Source organism: Daldinia vernicosa (genome assembly GCF_022497035.1).
Source record: "Daldinia vernicosa strain CBS 139.73 unplaced genomic scaffold F5Y00scaffold_8, whole genome shotgun sequence".
NCBI classification, from domain to species: domain Eukaryota; kingdom Fungi; phylum Ascomycota; class Sordariomycetes; order Xylariales; family Hypoxylaceae; genus Daldinia; species Daldinia vernicosa.
In genome coordinates, this window is record NW_025953924.1 from 728597 (window position 1) to 747889 (window position 19293).

The 19293-nt window shown below is 49.4% G+C and overlaps 6 protein-coding genes and 1 non-coding gene across 7 annotated transcripts; 4 read left to right on the forward strand and 3 right to left on the reverse strand.

Moving 5' to 3' along the window:
* Window positions 1–1446: 1446 nt before the first annotated feature.
* Window positions 1447–5114, forward strand: F5Y00DRAFT_207824 (uncharacterized protein). The gene is made up of 3 exons (XM_048005455.1): window positions 1447–1471; window positions 1522–1559; window positions 1663–5114. The coding sequence occupies exon 3, from the start codon at window positions 1868–1870 to the stop codon at window positions 4733–4735; it is 2868 nt and encodes a 955-aa protein (XP_047868051.1). The 5' UTR covers window positions 1447–1471; window positions 1522–1559; window positions 1663–1867; the 3' UTR covers window positions 4736–5114.
* F5Y00DRAFT_207874 (TBC-domain-containing protein) lies at window positions 4806–8857 on the forward strand. The gene has a single exon (XM_048005456.1). It carries the CDS (start codon window positions 5493–5495, stop codon window positions 8739–8741), a length of 3249 nt encoding a protein of 1082 aa, XP_047868052.1. The 5' UTR covers window positions 4806–5492; the 3' UTR covers window positions 8742–8857.
* A 708-nt stretch (window positions 8858–9565) lies between these two features.
* F5Y00DRAFT_t32 lies at window positions 9566–9657 on the reverse strand. The gene has a single exon. It is a non-coding gene; the product is annotated as a tRNA-Glu (tRNA).
* A 198-nt stretch (window positions 9658–9855) lies between these two features.
* On the reverse strand, window positions 9856–13812 carry F5Y00DRAFT_228732 (WD40 repeat-like protein). The gene is made up of 4 exons (XM_048006672.1): window positions 13086–13812; window positions 12737–13024; window positions 10848–12683; window positions 9856–10796 (listed from the first exon to the last, which is right to left on the reverse strand). The coding sequence occupies exons 1-4, from the start codon at window positions 13237–13239 to the stop codon at window positions 10537–10539; spliced, it is 2538 nt and encodes an 845-aa protein (XP_047868053.1). The 5' UTR covers window positions 13240–13812; the 3' UTR covers window positions 9856–10536.
* A 1069-nt stretch (window positions 13813–14881) lies between these two features.
* On the forward strand, window positions 14882–15977 carry F5Y00DRAFT_228735 (HotDog domain-containing protein). Its single transcript, XM_048006673.1, has 2 exons — window positions 14882–15101; window positions 15360–15977. The coding sequence occupies exons 1-2, from the start codon at window positions 14967–14969 to the stop codon at window positions 15780–15782; spliced, it is 558 nt and encodes a 185-aa protein (XP_047868054.1). The 5' UTR covers window positions 14882–14966; the 3' UTR covers window positions 15783–15977.
* A 536-nt stretch (window positions 15978–16513) lies between these two features.
* Window positions 16514–17384, forward strand: F5Y00DRAFT_274327 (uncharacterized protein; the record flags this gene model as incomplete). The annotated part of the gene is made up of 2 exons (XM_048013338.1): window positions 16514–16545; window positions 16773–17384. 2 exons carry the CDS (start codon window positions 16514–16516, stop codon window positions 17152–17154), a joined length of 414 nt encoding a protein of 137 aa, XP_047868055.1. The 3' UTR covers window positions 17155–17384.
* Window positions 17385–19129, reverse strand: F5Y00DRAFT_207959 (uncharacterized protein). The gene has a single exon (XM_048005457.1). It carries the CDS (start codon window positions 19035–19037, stop codon window positions 17685–17687), a length of 1353 nt encoding a protein of 450 aa, XP_047868056.1. The 5' UTR covers window positions 19038–19129; the 3' UTR covers window positions 17385–17684.
* Between the last annotated feature and the right edge of the window lie 164 nt (window positions 19130–19293).

The following is a 19293-nucleotide window of genomic DNA, read 5'->3' on the forward strand; positions in this document are numbered from 1 at the left end:
GAGGCGTAGCGGTGAAGACGATCGATTTAACGGGTCTTTCGGCGTCATCCTTTTTGTACCTTTACACTACCTACGTAATAAGCAGGAGGTGAACATGAGCAGATTGATGTGGATGGGGAGCGGAAGTGTAAGATTTAAATTAAACAAGTTTTCAAACAGCCCATATCATAATGTTTGTATTCAGGGGAAGACTCAGGAACCTGAATGGACAAACAAAGAGTGATAAACAGGGAACAGGGGATGATGGTTCCGTATGTATGTGATATAGTACGTTTAGCCCATCCTCGGGTCGCCAAGGGTTGGCAAGAAAGCTTGGTAAAATTGGGCAGCCAGAAGGAAAAAGGTGGCGCACCTGGCAGCTCACTCGTTTTAGCTAACAGGGGTCAACAGGTACATTAGCAAATAGGAAAATAAAAGCGTCGTTAGTTAGTCGCGGATCTAACGGGTGCATGGAATCCGCTCGTAACAATATTCTCCTAACTCTTGCATCGTATATACAATACCTACGGCGCAACCCTCTGTTGGAAAATATTGTGCTAGAGTGCACAGAGACTCGCTGTACTCAACGAGCAACACCGAGATTTCCAGATCTTGTGCAGGACTGGACCGGCACGAGCCATATCCATGTTGTTCAAACCCGCCATAATACAGGTCTCTTTTATGCCGAGGTGGTGCATTCGCAATCACAGCCTGACTGGGACACAAGGTACTAAAAAGCTTGAGTCATCAGCTGTTATATTAGGCAATGTCCTACCCGGACATGACAGCCCACGTCATCTACATAGTAGAGTCCTTGGAGGCTTCCTGCCCAAGACATCCTTAAGCTTTACACGGCATTTTCGACGCATCATCTTACCCAAATATCGTAGTTGGTGTTATTCAGCGCTGTTAGTTTCAATTACTTAATGTTAATTGACATCGTTCCTCGACAGAATCCTTGGGCAGAATAGGGCTACGCTACCCGAACTCAGCTTACGATGTGTGGTGATTCGATCCCGGCATATATTCTGATATCTTCGACTTGTGCGTATCGCTATGCCTCCCTGATTTAGGCGTCGTCTAGAAGCCATATGTAAAGTAGTATGACAAGAGGATATAGTAAGAGAATCACGTCTTTGCTACTTGCTTGGACATTCTCTAGCTTATCAATGCGATATTGTCAAATATGGTATTTTAAAGGCCAGCAAACTAAAGTTACATTTGTTGTTAAAGCTTCAGCTCCTGAATTAGCGTTTACACGCCCGTATGATCGAGAGACCGAGCACGCCGGATATCATCGTAATAGCCGGCAACGTTTGAAATATATTGACTCACTCAAATCTTAATAGCATTGACTCACTCAAATCTTAATAGCATTGCCTTGCATTAAAGCCTTCTGAGACCAATGCAAAGCACAAGGCGTAAGTTTATGTGCATGCCTAAGATAGCAGGCACCTCTAACCCTTCACGATTAACTTCGCCATCCAGACTAGTTAGAACTTACCTCTTCCTCCTAAGCCACTAGAAGCTAACTCGGGGAAGCTCTTGCGTCTCGTATATTTCGCCACCTACCTAGATACGTAACTATTTAACTTAACTCTCCTTCCTCTTGCCTTCCCCAGTTACTCTTTTGCGTCTACCTGTCATAATAGTCCTGTTCTTCACATAGTAACCATCTTATAGCTTCTCAGCTAACGACAGCCGGTGACATTTCAATATATGCCTCCGACCCGAAGCGAAATACCCGAGGCGCATATAGGATACTTCATATCATTAGTCCTCGTCGCCCATAGCAAGTCATCCTCTCGGTAGCAAGTAACGGCAATCGCTACGCTCTTCGCTTTGAAAATCCAACCCATATCAAGAGCCCTACGCTTCTTAGTTCCTAATGGAATCTTCACAATTACCCTCAAATGGCGACCGTCAATCTCAGTCTCCCAACCGCGAATCGACAAGCCCCAAGGGGAAACATGAGAACACCCAGAGAGCCTCGCTAGCGACGGTTGCACAGCTTGACGATGATGGTAGAAGTTTCTACGATACCTTATTAACACCGTGGACAACGACTGTCGAGAGCGATCACTTTACAAAATGGACAGCAACAAAAGGTGGTAGCCATAATTCTCCTACCAACGTCCAGCAACCGCAAGCCTCCACAGCTACGACCACAGTTACGACCACGGTATTGCATGAATATCGGTTCGGAGCAAAAAAAAAGCAGGGTCGGAATACGATAACATGGGGTATGAATAGACATTCCGCACTCAGTTTAGCTATGAGCCTGAGCGAGCGCGGCGCAGTAAAGAGTCCTGGCTCAAGCAGCTTGACGGATATACAGGCAGCCTCTCTCAAATTACCCGAGTTGCGAACAACTCAGCCTAGCCAGGCAGACGAGAAGCCGGAGCTCCCACCATTGAAACAGCTGATCTGCGAGGCGAAGACTGCCAACAAGCGTAGGAAGCGAAAAGGTAAAAGAGAGGTAGGCGAACCCGCAAATAAGAACTGCTTAGGGACACCGGATCAAGATATGTCGCAAAACGGATCTCTCAATGGCTGCTCGTTACCGAATATGCAGGCGGCAAACCCCAACGACGAAGATTTAATTAGTCTAGCCGAAGTAGCAGTAAGCAGGTGTGAAGCGATGAAAGTATCAGAAGAGAAGAAAGCAGATTTTCTTCTTGGGGTAACCGACCCTGATATTCAAAGCTTGCCGGGAGCCGCGGATGTGGTATCATCTTTGAGTACAGAAAGTAAGAAGACAGCCACGAAGACAATCTCCGAGAAGCATAACGAGACTACGCAAGACAGCGCATCCGAGGGTCTAAGTAAAGATGAGACGCAACCAACTAGATCTACGCGAGAGAATATCGAATCCGTTGTTGTAGAAGATACGTCTAGCACTAGGGATAGTTTATCCCAAGCGAATACCCTCTACGAGTCGATGTCGACGCGTGAGACTAGCCCATCCAATAACGATATCCAGGAATCTTCGGAAGTCGGCCGGTCTAAGAATAACACGCTACGAGGGCCGGAACAAGATACGAAGATGGATGAGTCCGTCGAGAGAAAGGGAACTCCTCTCAATGGATGTAGTAAAAAGAGCGGAAGCCTAAAGGATAAGACGGAAGAGGAGGAGGAAGCAATTGCGGCCAAAGAGAGGAGAAAGAAAGAGAAGAATACCAAGAAAAGAGAGAGAGAGAGAAGGAAGGCCAGGGAGCGATGGGAGAACAAACAAAAGATGGAAAGGGCTAAGCAAGAGCTCAAGGAAGCGAGGAGGACAGAGCAAGAAAGGTTGGAGCTGGAGAAGTTGGAGAAGTTGGAGGAGGTCAAGAAGGCGCAAATCCGCGAGCTAAAGTACAGCGAGGGCAAAGCGGAAGTTGAGCAACCAGGTACGACTCGGGAACCGGAATACGAGATAGGTATGGCCGAGAAACCGGGAGATAAGGCTCGAGAGGACGAAGAGGTTCGTGAGCACGATTACCCCGCGACCCAAAGAGAACAAGACCAGGTTAGCCGTGGTGAGGCTAGCCATAGTGAGATTCGGGCTGGAGGGAAATGTGAAGAATCCGAAAGCATTAGGGAATGGCTACAAGAGGTTAGGGAGCATCAAGAGAATAAGCCTCTAAAGAGCTACCAAAATGACGACGAAATAAATCCGTCTCCTGTCCAAAAAGTCAACCGTGGGACCAAACTACCGGACCGGGAAAGGGAGGCAGAACCTATCTTGACGACTTACGTTACGGATGAGAGCAAGTCAAGAGATCCAGAAGAAACAGAAGAGGTCATTACAGGAAAAGTTCAAAAATCTAGAAATGAGGTGGACGATGCTAAGAAATTATCTAACGGCGCACACAATCAACTCGAGTATCAGCAAATATCTGACCCTCAATCCCCATCATCACCGACAGGCTTCGAGTTTAGAAAGCAGTCGTCGTCCCCTGGATTTTCACAGCAACTTGATAAACGACTAGACGCACCTCCTACTGAACTTCAGTACAGTGACCAACCCCAGCAGCGAAGACTTACAATATGCTCGTCCCAAATCGAGCCTTCTCAGCCATCGCTTATCTCCCAACAGCCGGTTCAGCCTCAAACATCCGAAGCACCTTGGTCTCAGTCTCAAATGTCTCAACCACTTGAGGCGCCTCAGGCGTCTCAAGCTTTACTAGGCCTCCTTAGAGGACCAAATTCCAAAGGAAAAGCGAAGCAGGCATCACCGGATGTCACGATTGATCGACCGTCCGAGGTCGATACTCGACGGCAATATTTTGAAGTACAGTATCCTCAACCTTCACAACCCCAGTACTATAACGAGCCCATGCCTCGATGGCCTCAATCATTACCAATTCCACAGGGCTATAATAGAGATAGGACGGATTTGTATCGTAACGGCCAAATGAAAGGATGGACGCGGTCGCACCAGTCTAGACACGGTAGCCAGGAGAGTGATTATGCCAGCCGAGACTCCTCGACTGATAGCCAAGGAAATAGCAGCGGCATGGCCACATGCGGATGTACTCGTGAGTCCACTGCCGGATCTTCTCGTGGTCGAGCTAGCCCTCCAAACTTTCAACGTACAAACCGTGAATTTGGCAAGGGAGACCGTCGAAGCAGACAAGATAGATATGAATCCGGGTTAACACGATATGAACTTGAGGACATGGCTTGGGAATTGAGTGTTATCAGTCGGCGGGTGCAAGACATCGGGTCTCGGTTGTGGTCTACGACAAGAAGGACTCGCGGTTCAGAATATTAAAGTGAAGGTTGCTAGAAAGTTGAATTAGAGCGGGTGTAGGTGTTGCTAAGTTCTACAGGTACATCAGCGTATGAATGAATGATACAAGTCTTTTTCAAAACACAGGATATTTGGGATAAGTGCGTAGTGTTAAAAGGAAGAGGGAATAGCCCCTTTTTGGTTATGCGTCTAGGTTAAGGGAAGATGAAGTAATCGTCACACTACGGAGCAGTCTCGGCTAATCATCGGGGTTAAGAGGAACGGGATGGGAGTACGTAATACTAAGGAAATATGGAGATGACCTAGTAAGTGGAATGACGGAAGGTACCAACTGTACCTAGCTAACACCACCTAAGATGTACATAATAAAAGCAAAGATGACGGGATGGAATTCATAATAATACGTACCTCCTAACGTACCTTAGGTACCTAATATAATATTAAATGCCAGACATGCAGACATACCACCCGCATTGTCCCCATACTTAAGTCTCCATATCACCTGCCTAGATACTTAGGTAGATATACACGTACATGTTTCGCATGTACATGGTGACATTCTTGGACCAACGTTGCATAAACCATAACCCATAAAACCATATTTCGTATCATCACGGATACATCATCACCCTCGCTTTTCGAATTTCTAATTTCTACCTAACCTTACCAACTCGTAACTCCATGTCTGAGCGCTAATAAGAAAGAAACAAAAGAGCATAAGCTAGACAAGGCCGACAGACAAGTCATCGAGCTCGACCATGATTCCTAGGAAGCCAACATGGATCCCGAGTCAAATGCGCCGCTGGAGCGATCGACGTCACAGCTCTCTGCAGCCTCAACCTCGGCAAAGATGTCCCGAAGCCACTCGACACGCGCAAAGTCGAAGCCAAGGAAGCTGATCTCGCAGCCTTCTAGTTCAGCATCGTCTATCGCCGCCTCTGACAAGTCTCTTACCTCCTTCCCCTCATTTTCTCCCCAATCCCCGCGCGACGAGCCGTCCTTCACCACCCTCGAGTCGAATATATCTATCGTAAATGCCGACGGCAAACCTTCCGTAGCTCCGATTAGGACGTCCATGGTTGAAAGCTTGACTTCGGCCGAGGCCCAGAAGATGGCGCGCGACGCGCTATTCGATGATGCTCCCATAACAGCATATAAGATACCCGGTGCTCTTCATCACGCTAGCGATGACCATATACAACATCTTATTGCGAAGCATGGGGCTATTAACCTCGTGCGCCAGGTCGCCGAGGACCTTGCACATCGCGATATGGAAATTTCCCGACTAAGAAGGAGAGCTGATGAAAGAGAAAGAGCGCTTAGGAAAATAATACGTGGATGCGGATTGTCGAGCTTAGATCTCGAGACGAAGCTCCGTTCGGTAGAGATAGAGCTTCAGGCGCAGGAAAAGATTAAATATGCTACGAACGGGGACGTTTCTGGCATGATGAACGATGCGATGCACGATTCCATGTCCTACAAAGCGCTAGGGATAACAGATATAGACGACAGCACGGTCAGAGCCAACGCCCTGTCCGTTCCGAGGGACAGCGGCACGGTCAGTAAAGGCACGATGAAAGCGTGGAAGGAATATCTATGGGGCGGCGGCAGTAGGAAGGCTAGCAGAGCAGCCAGTATTAACGAAGAGGGCGCAAAGACCGCCATTCGTGCGTCGACACCAGGAGACCGCCGCCCTCCTATCCAGGAAGACCTCTTCACCCCGCCGGATGCCGAGTCTGCGCAGAGCTCAAGCCGCGCTTCCAGCATCTACTCTGCGCATACGAATAGGAAACCCTCGTCGTCTTTTGCTAGCATGGCTTTACAACTTGTGGTCGGGAAGGGCTCTTCGATGCGCGATTCTGAATCTACTAGAGGAAGATCAAATTCGGCGGGCCAGGGCGGTTCTGTGAGGTCGTCATCAAACGCTAGCACCAAGACGGGCGCCTCTAACAGAGCCGGGTCTACGCAAGGGGGCCCCAAAGCGCTCATGTCGATGCGACGAGCAACTCCTAAACCCGGAAATCTGCAGTTTTCCAGGCCGCGTGAAAGGTGGGAAAGCGTAGGCGCGAGCCCGGAAAGCCCGTCTGCGACGAGGTCAGATAATAATGTCCCGGTCGAGATGGATACGATATTTTCCCCTGAAGGTCAACCGCCGGCTTTATCGCAACTCTATAATAACTACAATAGCGCCGAGTACCTGATCGACCGCTTCGGCTTTATTTACGATCAACGTCGAAAGAAGAGGCAGCGCGAAGCCGCCAAGGTCGCTTCGCGGATAAAGAATGGACATGAGATGCTTTCTAGCGGAAGGTCTAACCTCTCGCCCAACCTGCTCGACGACGACGCAAGTTCTAGCGGGGATGCTAGGAGTGACGATCGTCCGGAGAGCCCGACCTCTATCGAGGGCCTCGCTGATCAAGGCAGGGCGAAACGATGGCAGGATTATCTGAAGATTGCTACCTTTCCCACGGAACTTTTATCGCATACTCCGTCTATAGCGGCACCGAACATAGAGGTGCTTGAAGGAAGTGGATCCAAATCTCCAGGACTGATCAATACGGGCGACCGCGGATTCATCCCGACTGCGACTACTACCACTGCGGCTCTGGATAGAGAAACGAGCCCAGCAAAATCGGAGGAGGAATCGCCTACGGCTACGCTAGTTCACGAAGATGTCGAACCGGTTAAGCTCCTGTTAAAGCAGTTGAGCGACGTTCACGACACCCTACAGAGAGAAAAGTCTGTGCGTTGGAATGAGTTTTTGAGAAAAGTACGCGCCGAGCGCCGACGCGAGGGCGAGGCAGCGGCTGCTACTGCCGCCGCCGCCGCCGAAGCTCGTTTCCAGACAGCTCCGGTCATGATTCCCGAAGCCAAGCTTACCGACGGCGAGACTATCGGTATCGCGGATCTTGGGGTCAAGGGAAAAGTTGGGCGCGCTAAATGGAACGAATTCAGGAACCTGGTGCTCGGCGGTATCCCCGTGGCAAACCGCCCCAAGATCTGGGCAGAATGCTCTGGTGCCCTCTCTAAACGAACCCCCGGCTACTACAGGGACCTTATCTCGCGACCTAGCGAACTTGATGATGCTGTCGTCATCTCGCAAATCGAGATGGACATCAACCGTACGCTTACCGACAACATATTCTTCCGTAAGGGGCCCGGTGTCCCCAAGCTCAACGAAGTTCTCCGGGCATATGCTAGGCACAACCCCGAAGTAGGATACTGCCAAGGCATGAACCTAATCGCTGCGAATTTGCTGTTGATAATGCCATCTGCCGAAGATGCCTTCTGGGTTTTCGTATCGATTATCGAACGTATCCTACCGCAGGGATATTACGACCATAGCCTAATGGCTTCGCGCGCGGACCAGCACGTACTACGCCAGTACGTAGGCCAAGTCCTACCAAAGCTATCTCAGCATCTCGACGCGCTAAACATCGAGCTGGAGGCTTTGACATTTCAGTGGTTTCTCAGCGTCTTCACGGATTGCCTATCAGCCGAGGCTTTGTTCCGCGTATGGGATGTAGTACTATGTATCAACGATGGTAGCACGTTTCTATTCCAAGTCGCGTTGGCGTTATTAAAACTCAACGAGCGCCAACTACTACAGTGCGATGCGCCTGCCGCAGTCTACACGTACATCAACCACCAGATGACCAACCACGCCATCAGTATCGACGGCCTGATCCAGGCCTCCGAGGGCTTGCGCCGCGTCGTTCGCCGCGAGGATGTCGAAGAACGCCGGAATAAGGCTATCGAGGCTGATAAGCAGATGGCGCGGGAACGTGAGGAGCGCAACGCGAAACGTCGCGCCGAGCAGATTTCGCAAAAGGGCACGTCGGTGCCTGCGCTCATTGCCGAGCCTAGTACCTCCGCGGCCCCGAGTCTTGCCGTACAGGCTGAGAGCGAGAGCAGCAGCGTGACCGGGTTGAATATTTTGGACGCGGTCGGGGAGGAGGCGGAAGAAGAAGGCACCGGACCGGCACGGACACCGGCAGAAGAGGAAACATCATTCGGGCTAGGATAAAAGTGGTGCTGGAATACGATTGAGAAAGTACAAGTACAAACCCGTAAAAGAATAAGGCCAAAGGAGTTTATTTTCTCGGCGCAGAATAAGTGGTAGGTAGCTGGTCCGGCTGGTGGACATACGAGCATTATTACCCTAAACGGCTGGCGGCTTCTTGCATCGATATCGAATGCGGGAGTTTGCGTCTTTTTTCCTATTTCTTTTGTTGTTCTCCCCGTTTTAGAGATTGGACCATGCTTGCATGCCATGATACCCCCCCTCTCGGTCGCGCAAAATTTTTATTTTCTTTCCTTTTCCTATTATGGACAGTTCAGTCAGGAAGACGGAGTAGCCAGACAGACGTGACAGACAGATGTCACTTAGCCGCATGTAGAAGGGGGAATGGACGAGACATCTGGCTACGCGAAGGTAGCCAGATAGCAGATGATACCGAGTGTACGGGATGGTATGGAAGACATCCCATCCCAGCTGTCATACGGCAAGGCTATATAAGGCGAAAGGCGACGGTGCGCGAGTAGATGAATAGAATTATATCCAAGTGCGACGGAATGTCGGAGCTATCGGTACGGAGCCAGAATTCAAGGACAATTTATACTTACCGTTAACTCTTTTCTCCCGGGGTGTTTGCATTTTCAGTGATTTCGTAAGATCGTATATATACCTACGTGAGATGTAAAAATTACTTTAAATCAACTAACTAAAGAGTCCTACATGAGATGCCACTAAGCCGATGGGATACATACACGCCTTACGTAGTAGACAAAAAAGTATGGATAACCAAGAATCGACGTATAGGGATAAATCAAATATTTGCAAAAAGTAAACTCCGAATCGGGGAATCGAACCCCGGGCTTGACGGTTCTTCAGGGTCAGGAACCTTGAGAGCGTCAAATGTTAGCCACTACACCAATTCGGATTTCGATTGCTAATTGGATGAATGTTGCATCTGCTAATTTTCTCTATGAATATACTGCGGATAGGTGCATGCTTAGCGCCTTATGCTACGTACGTATCCAGAATAGCGTCAAAATAACTGGCGCGATTTACTAACAATTATGCTCGTAGGTGCGCCACCTTTTTGACTCTATTCTGGTATGTAAAGTCAGCCGCCCATCGGACACATGTAACGCAGGTTTTATGAATGATAGATAATTTTACGCGTTCATTATAGAAATTTATTGGTGTTAACCCAAAAGGAACCTTCACATAAATCAATTCTCATACATCATGTTCCACGGCTATAATGCAACTCGATTCGCTTAATGTCTTCTTCTTTTTTACAGTGCTCCGCTCCATAAATAGTAATGGCAATAGCAAGCGATGCTCATATCTACACGTCAAGAACTCATTAAGAACTTCGCGGCCACCCCTTTCCACCGCCCCCTGCGTCAATCCTAGGCTCCGCTCCGTTCAACTCATCAATCACATCTCAACCAGACTACTTACTATCTATCCTAGGCATAGTGCTAAGAGGAATAAGTCTGGAACAATCCTATGTCTGCTAGGCGCGAACGCCACGCCCCCATTATTCTGAAGTTTTGTAAACTTTTTATACACGAGTCTTCCTAACCAGACTCAAATGTAGCCCCTTGCCATGCAGCATTAACCAGCTTCTCCAACGCTGTAGATGCGTCTTGTGCAATAGTCGAGAGCATCGTGATGAACTCGTCCGTCTAGGGTGAGATGCTCGTTCTGCCGAAGAATAGCTTCCCCCAACTCCTTAACCGAGCGGCATGTTATTACCAAAATTTCCCCTCGCATATTCCCTGTGAACACCTTTAAGTAGTAGTACGCGTTACCGCGCAAAGACCTTGACGATTCCATCTCCCCCTCCGCTAACAACCCATCGACCGTCTTGGCTCCACACGACGGCGCATACGCCCTCTCCTCTCATAATTCGGTGGCTGGTAATCTCTTGAGTACAGGTTCGCTTTTCTAGGGACCAGAATCGAAGGCTTGCATCGTGGCCGGCAGATACGAGCTCGCGGCCGTCAGGGCTAAGAGACAGGGACGATATCGATGCCGGGTGGGCGAGCATGTTATATGTGCATTGACCTTGAAAGAATTAGCGATATGTGCATACTTACGGTATCTCTAGAAGCTTACCGCTATTGGCATCAAAGAACATTATAAAGCGGTCTTCGTGCCCTGATATAATAACGCCCTCGACCCCGCTACCAGCTGTGCCCGTACCACCAGTTGGACCACCGGCCTCTTCGTCACCCAGGCCCGGTCCAGAACTTTGATCGAGGCCCGCCGTAGTTGCAACGACGGCATTGACGCTCGTGCCAATTGTATTGTCGTACGTTTCGAGGCTAGCCATGGAGCCAATTTCCTCCCCGGTCCTCGTATCGAACACGATGATAGCAGCGTCCGAATAACTGACTACAAATGCCTCCCCGCTGGCTGATAACGGAGTAATGCACGTCGGTGACGCCCGGGATCCGTTAGAGCGGCGGATGTCATGTATCAACGTATAATGGAACGGCGAACTCGAAGCCATGTTTGGTTGAGGAGAGCTTGGGAACTGAGATCCGGAGCTCATAGAGTTACCTCTGACTCGGCCGCTTCCGGTGCTCCGTCTTGGCGGCCCCGGTTGAGGTGAGGTGAGTTGTGGCGGCGCACTAACGGCCCAGATCTTCACAGCGCCGTCGGCCGCTCCGGAGGCGACCAGGATGCGATCCGGGGTGCCGTAAGGGTTTGATTGGCCAAAAACGGCGCCGAGAGTCGCAGGAAGTACGCATATAGCCCAAACAGCGTCGCTATGGCCGTCGAGCGTCGCCTTCGGATCCACCCTACCCCGTTCCCATACTCTGATGGTCGCATCCTGCCCACCGGAGAATATCCATCCGTCACCTTGGGCACGACCGCCGGTCGAAAAATTAGGAGAAGGAGACCAAGACGTCAACGATAACACGGCGCCGGTATGTCCACGATGGGTGAAGTCAGCTGGCACATCGAGATCGGACGACACGGCCCCAATATGGCTTGGGTTCTCGCGCGGAATGTGGAAACGCTTGATCAGTCCGTCGTCGCCTGCTGTGCAGATTTCTGGCTCTCCGGGACTTCCGCCTCCGGAAAATATTACGGTTCGGACGGTATTAAGATGGCCACGCAATCCATATCGCAACTTGAAGCTACCGCTCTCTGATTTTTGCACAGCACCATTTAGAGAGAGCTCCTGCTCCGCACTTTTCCTGCGAGACATAGAGGTCTTCCGCCTGTGAGAATTGGGGCCGCGATTAGGAGACTGGGGTACGCTGTCAGCGTTGGGAAACGCGTCCGTGTCCGGACGGTGCGTAAGAGGTTGTAATTGCTGCGCCGCAGCTGTATCGGGGAAGGTTCCTTCGCCAAAATCCCAGCCATCCCCCTCGATCGGCGCTCGCTTCTCTAACGGACTCTCACTAAACTCGGAGCGCGGAGGCTCGTTAAGATGATTTGGTTTTGCGTTCGGGTCTTCTTGCATACGAGCACCCGGTTGGTTGGGGGCCGGCCACTCGCCGGGGTGCGAATACATCGGGGCGGCACTCTCCCCCGACCGAACCATAGGGGCAGATTGTAAATTCGGGTTCTCTGGCGTCGACAAGTTAACGTTATGCGGCATTCTCTGACCGTGATGATTATTCGTGTTTGCAGCACCCTGGCGGGGCGCCGGATCCCTCGCGTGGTTTTGACTAAGTCTCAACGCCTGGAAAGCGGTATCGAGCGGTTGTTGGGAGATAGGTAGTCCAAAGTCTCCCTCTCTCAAGTCGTCCATCATAGGCAAGGGCGGAGATTCTCGAGGGGGCATAGGATTGGCGGGTGAGACCATTAGGTAGGTAAATTCGGCTTGGCACTGGTCCAAGAAGACCCTAAGGTTGTCGCGCTCCTCGTCCTCTTGTACACGTTCGCCGACGAGACCCTCCAAGCCGGGCACCGACTCTTTCAGTCTCTCGTCCGATGCTAGAATAAAGTCAATACTACACAGCCATAGAGTCTTTCGTCTCGATACGTACATTTGAGCTTCTCCTGTATCAAGGCAGCTCTATCGATCTTCTGAGGTTGCTTCACGGAGTGGTCCGTGGCGGGAGCGGCAGAAGAAACCTTCAGCTTCGCAGCTTGGTCTTTGACCTTCTTCTCTAGGATAGCGACATATCTTTTTAACGCCTTTTGCGTAGCGTCTGCTCTTCTAGCGGAACCTTCGAGGGCGGCTATTCTACTCTTCATCTCCTGACGTTCGATCTCCCAGGCGTTTCTATCTCGCTCGTGTCGATGCCACTCGGTCTGAAGGAAGCGCATAACACCTATTCGCCGAGCGCATGTAAGTTAGCCCAGAGGAGTCAATGAGAAATGAGTCGAACATACCTTGTAATGTATACTCGGTAGCATGCGGCTGATTTGACGGATTACCGGGCAATCCTCCGCCAGATAGTTCCTGGCCGCCACCGAGACCACCAGCACCCGACATACCGGATCCGTTCCCACCGTTTCCCATAGCGGAGACCTGTTGCCAACTCATGGAGAGTTGAGTTTCCGGCTTAGCAGATTGACGGTGTTCAGCCCTCGCAACCGTCTTCACCGTTTAGTTTGTGGTCGACTTCTCAACATGCGCATTTGCGTTCCAAGTGCCCTCCACGAAATACGACCTTGTGTCGGAGAGGGAGAAGATGCGACGGTGGGGAAATCAATTGGCCCAACGTCTCGTGAATAGAATGGAGCAGATCGTTAGCGTAATTAGGTTAGGTACGTTTCTCGTTCGCAAAATATCGAATATTCGAATAAAGTCGCGGTTGCGGAAGTAAGAAAGGAGTTCTCGTTCGTGGGGGATTAGAAGAAAAAAGAATTAAACAGGGCCAGTAATGAGCGAAGAGAATCGAGTGAATACAAATTGTTGGACTCGAAATAAATGCGTCGCAGTGCGCTATAGCAAACTACTCGGCGGTGCGATTTCGTATCGTGCCGTAACGCGTGATGGGAATATCCCGACGTTATGTTATCGTCAGTCTAAATGGCAGAAGTTGAGAATTCCGAGACGTGATGGATTTGGAAAGCTGTCAAGGTCGGCTTGCTGGCCTGCAAAGAGGACAGTACGTACTTCTGGCATGCTCTTGGTACGTATTCCCCAAAACTTGTGCCAGATTAGGTCATTGCCGCCCCGAACCACTTCTAAGCCGGCCAATCAAGTAACTGCCACACAAGGTAAAGCCAAAACTTCCCCTGAAAGCTGTGTTAGCAACTGTGTTTATCTGTGATATAAGCTCGGACCACTGCAGCACCCTAAGCTGCTGTGGAATGATATCTTATGTAAGCCGCCGCGATCTCCGATGCCATCACCGTCGACCTCAGTTCACCAGCCTACCTATATCCTCCAGGTACATAGAGGGAGATATTTCTCTCGTTTTCCCCTACGGTTCCCCCGCACTTTTAACAGCGTAATATTGTTCCTAATTACAACTCTCAGGCCAGTATCACCTTAATATTGCATCCTTGTCTAAGTTGTAGGCGTTTCGGCCAGTAGCTTGGACAAAGCCTTCTCTATCAGATACCTAGCAGGTACGGTATGAGACCGATACTATAGATCTTCTTTTTTCTTGCCACTCGAAGCGCACCTTTTTGGGTCTCTCGTTTTCTGGTGACTTTAGGTTTTCGCATATGCGATCCAACCTACATTTAGCCCATGCCCATTATTTCCCGCCACGCTTGCTATGCACATTGCAAGGCGATATATCCCCAGAAAGCGATCGTACTTAGCTGATTACCACTCGAGTAACGGGAACAACAAGAAGCGCAGCAAAATTATTTTGAAGACACGGGTAGGTTAAGCAAGAGGTAGTCTGTTGTTGCGTCCTTTAATTCAAGTATTGCGGTTGTTCGGATACAACCAGGGTAGCGGGAAGATGATGTGGGTTGGATTTCCGGAATAGAAGCGAGAACGATCTTAGCAATGCTTCGTCGTGTTCTAACATAGGAATATTCAGAAATTATTACGATTGGCGTACCGTAGCTTTTATAATCAAGTAAATTCCATATTGACGTTTCATCAACTACCATGTTCAAGGTGTTTCGGTTAGACATCTAACCGTGGCTCATATATCTATTTTGGCATATATCTATTTTGGCTAGTGTCAGTCTTATTACAGTAAGACTCTTACTTACCGAGGTGATAAGCAACCCTCAGTTTATCAACACATAAGTTGAGATCCTTTGACGAACATCTCAAAGTTCACCTTCTTTTCCATTTAAATAATGTCTAGGTCGGAAGGAGGCAAAGATGCGCCCATAGGGCTAACCATCTTAGAGTCCTTAAAGCCGCTCGTCGGTATCGAGAAGGTTGAGGCTTATTTGAAATTGGCCTCGAAACCCCAGGATTCGAAGAATCATGTAAGCTCATCCCCCGCAATTCTCGTCCTTTGCATCGACACATATCCAGTGAGATTGCTCATATCTGCTCTATCATGCTTTATACCATCGGTATTTAGTTACACTATTCTTATTTGACACAGAGAGGACGCATGAGAATTCAAAGAGTTAACGACTTATAACGAACATCTGATATCTGGATCTCGGAGGACAAAATCCGCTCGACTTAAACACGGGAAATGATAGAATATACAATACAACCTACTAACTATATCCCAGGAATGGATGACAACTATAGCGCCTTACTTGTCTATCGTCTCGCACTCGTCCTCTCCGCCGCATCCTAGCATCACTTTCCGATTTACTGTGCAGCCTATCCATAGCAACGGTCTCGGTAATCTGCACGGCGGATGCGCATCCACTATTTTTGATGCATGCACTACGCTGCCGCTGCATCTTATTTCGAAGCCTGGTTTTTGGCAATATACGGGCGTCAGCCGTACGCTGAATGTTACGTACCTACGACCGGTTCCGGTTGGTACCGTCGTCGATATCAAATGCGACATCTTGCACGCCGGCCGCAAATTATGCGCTCTAAGAGGAGAGATGAGGTCCGTAACCGAAGACGGCCGAGAAGGGCCTTTGCTGGTTGTTTGTGAGCACGGAAAGGCCAGCACAGATCCGCCAGTCGGGAAGTTATAGACATCTTTCTACGTTCGGTTCCTATGTGATATAGTGAGAAGTAGCGGCATGAGTTTCAGGATAAGATTAAAGAGACGTCTTAAAGACAAGCTACCTAGCTACGTATTATATGTAACAAAAAAGCACCAAACATAAAAATTTGCCCTCAACTCGAATAGATATCCCAAAAAGGAGACCTACCCAAGCTAAGTCAAGCTATTATCTAACTCGTGTCGTAGGTACATATATTTTCCATCCTTGGATGTACGTCATTTGAGTACCTAATCATAATAGCACTGCATACCTATGTAAGTTGGGACTTTTGGCAGTAAATGTCCAACAAGAGGGGGGCCCCCGCATATTCTGAGCTGCATACCTCCTACCTCTGTACGAACCATTGGCGAACTATAAGTAAGGCGGAAGCGAGGCAACTGACGCCGTTATTCTTAGTCGAATTCGGTAATACTTAAGCTAATGTGGGTGAACCCGGCCAATTGTATTCTCGATGGCTCGTCTCTTGTACTTTGTATATATTCTTTCGATACTCATTTTGCTAAGGTATATATATACTCAATTCAGCATCTACATATTGTATTGCATCGAGGTCTTCATTATAAAAGGCTCCTTCTCCCACCGTCTATTCTTGTTGGAAAACATGACAGACAACAAGTCACTTAGGAATAAGGATCAATCAGTCTTCATATAATCTTGTGTTTATTCCTGTTTATATCGGTCTCCAACTCCAAGTGACCATGCATAAGCTATCCCAAGTGTCCGTCAATGAGTATGCCCTGAGCATGCTTTCTCATTCTTTATCGTCCACGACCTGCTCTTATTTCTTGGCTGGAAGTCCGCTGTACAGTCTTGTGCTTATGGCGGATCATCGCATTGTCTTTTATATGGTCCCACATCGTTCTGTTGCATGAAGCTTTGAACATTTCCCTGTTACTCCCAATCTATCCTCAACCCCGAACCTGATTCAACCAGAACTAATGTCTCTTCTTGACTTAGCTCTGCCAAATCCGAGGGAGCCAGTGTCAACTCCCACAGCAATCAAGGCCAACACTCTACGAGCATCCACAAGTACACGGCCGGTGTATTAAGTGGCGATGCCCCCGTCAGCACTCTCATCGGGCTGAGGAACACCGACTTGAACATAGCTCCTCGATACGCTAAGGTCCATGGCGAAGTCGAGGACGCCTTGGCAAAGCTCGCCCAGAGGCCGAACCAGTATGTTTCGTTTCGTCTGTCTTATACCTCCACGCACGATATGCGCCGCATTTGCAGAGACTTGAACCTGTCGACGAACCATGTGGTCGCGCATTGTTCACTTGTTCCCCTACTCTATTCTTCGGGGCGACATGAGATCGTTGTACAAACTGCTCAAACGTGATTGGCTCAATAATGAAACAATTCTATAATAGGTTTATACTAACCTAGCGAATTTTTTGACTGGTTCAATTCGATAAGTTTGTATCGAGACCTTCTGTCGCTTCTGGAGATAGTAACCTGAGTTCGACTTTTATTTTAGTTGGGAAATTTCACATAACCCTTTCTTCTCATAACTAAAGAACATGCTAATGCAATCATAGGTAAGGTTATTGAGCCTATTGAGCGGCGGGATACGATATCATGTAGCTCGGTACATATTTATGATAGCGGAAGCGAGGCGTCCGGCGCAGGATACCAAGAGTTGGAATTATGGTGGCAGAATGGCGTCAGAAATATACTATACTAGCCACCACAGTATGGGGCATGTTTCTTGACGGCATTCCGAGTGGGCCACATCTCATCGGGGAGAATGTACGTGTGCATCGCAACTTTGGCCTGGTGGATATCACCTGAGAATAAAAACATTAAATTAGATATCAAAAGTTCGTATACGAACCGTGACCTCCCACATAATAGTACAGGCGCTAGGGTCTAGAACGACTCCCCGATTCTTAGTACATATGGTAGATCACCGCGGTCCTCCCTTGTCGCAAGCCGGATGACAGAAGACTGGGAAGCAGACCTAAAACTTGCGCTCGATTTTCGACTGGCAGGGTATGGTCGCCAAGTCTGCGCGAAACTCCCCCCGTTACTTGAGCTGGTAGACTGCGATGTCCTCCTATCACCGAACTTACTCCTCGGCGTCGTCGGCGCGGTACGATACTGGTGCCAGGTATGGGTCGAAGACCTGCGGTCCGGCAAGGTCAGCCTACGGGCACGCGAGCGCGTGCTACTCCCGCTAAGACTAAGGGAACTTGACCCACTCCGCGTAGGCGTAGTCGGGTTGGTATCCCGAGGGGCGTCATCGTCGATATGCCCGTCGCTTTCGGAGTAAGCGCCATTAGGACTGCGAGGTTCGTATAAAGAGGCTGCGTCCAGAGGTTGCATTGCACGTAGAAGCTCGGCGAAAAGATGCATCAGCTGCCGAAAGTGTGCATTAGACATGGGGCGAGTGGAGAAGCGGGCACGCTCATAGCTATCAAGGAACTCGAATGCCTCTTGGGAGCTCGACAGCACGCCAATACCGATGAGGTGCATGACGTAGTCCCTCATCGTCATGTTAAAACGGCGCTGGAGGAGAGAAACCGAGTCCGCATCAAACATTGGCGGGTTCATAGCAGAGGTCGGATCCATTGGTGCTTGAGAGACCGCTTTAGCTTCGATCAGGTTCGGTAACTCGGAGAGGACTGTGCTATATTGAAGGTTGGCCAGATCTGGTGAGCTTGGCGAACCCCAGCCGTCGTGCTCGATCTCGCCCCAAACGGGGCGCAAGGGAGGAAAAGAGATACCCAGCTGCTCTTCTACTGTTGCAGGTGATTTCGGCTTGAATAACTGAAGAGACCGTCTTGGCTTCTTTATATTCTTATCGGTCACCGATTCCTCCTCTGGGACATCTTCCAATGATGTCGCTCGGATTACCGGCGCTATGACCTTTGGATGCGCCCCCAACGCGATGGCGGCACTGCGACCGAGGTCGGTAGCGATCACTTTGCGGACCTCCTTAGGGACATCTCCCTTCTCGATGGGTATCCAGGTTTTGGGTATCGAGGCCAGTACAGTCCGGGTAACATACAGTCGCAAGATGTAAATGAATAGAACAATTAGTACAGTAAGGACGAAGACGATGGCGAGGACGATTAAGTTGATGTATTGACCGGAGGGAAACAGATCCTGGCGGATAAAATCGCCGGGAACGACAAGAAATAAAGCGGCGAGGAGAAGACACAATAGAAGATAGATGGAATTGTAGACTATGCGAGAGACAAGGTTGGTGGCGCTCTTCATTATGACGCGCCGGGTATTAGGATCGAGTATTATAACATTCTTGTGTCGCGCGGCACAGGGCGGCTAAGGCTCCGGCTATTAGGCGACGAGCGACCAAGTTGAAGGAGCGTGATCGAAGTTCATATTAAGAGACGAGTATTCATGACGATTCTTTAGGCCGTGAGATAGGATTAAGACCTGTCAATTATAAGATCCATTGAGGGCTACGGGAAGGCATCCTAGACGGATGGGGGAAGAAAGGAAGAAAAGTAAGGGT

What these genes read in the sequence shown, in the direction of transcription:
- F5Y00DRAFT_207959 (XM_048005457.1), bottom strand. Translation starts at nt 19,037, where the DNA reads ATGAAGAGCGCCACCAACCTTGTCTCTCGCATAGTCTACAATTCCATC.
- F5Y00DRAFT_228732 (XM_048006672.1), bottom strand. Translation starts at nt 13,239, where the DNA reads ATGAGTTGGCAACAGGTCTCCGCTATGGGAAACGGTGGGAACGGATCC. An exon ending in TACCGAGTATACATTACAAG is followed by an intron (nt 13,025 to 13,085) that starts GTATGTTCGACT and finishes CTCGGCGAATAG; the next exon opens with GTGTTATGCGCTTCCTTCAG. An exon ending in GATACAGGAGAAGCTCAAAT is followed by an intron (nt 12,684 to 12,736) that starts GTACGTATCGAG and finishes ACTTTATTCTAG; the next exon opens with CATCGGACGAGAGACTGAAA.
- F5Y00DRAFT_207824 (XM_048005455.1), top strand. Translation starts at nt 1,868, where the DNA reads ATGGAATCTTCACAATTACCCTCAAATGGCGACCGTCAATCTCAGTCT.
- F5Y00DRAFT_207874 (XM_048005456.1), top strand. Translation starts at nt 5,493, where the DNA reads ATGGATCCCGAGTCAAATGCGCCGCTGGAGCGATCGACGTCACAGCTC.
- F5Y00DRAFT_228735 (XM_048006673.1), top strand. Translation starts at nt 14,967, where the DNA reads ATGTCTAGGTCGGAAGGAGGCAAAGATGCGCCCATAGGGCTAACCATC. An exon ending in CCCAGGATTCGAAGAATCAT is followed by an intron (nt 15,102 to 15,359) that starts GTAAGCTCATCC and finishes ACTATATCCCAG; the next exon opens with GAATGGATGACAACTATAGC.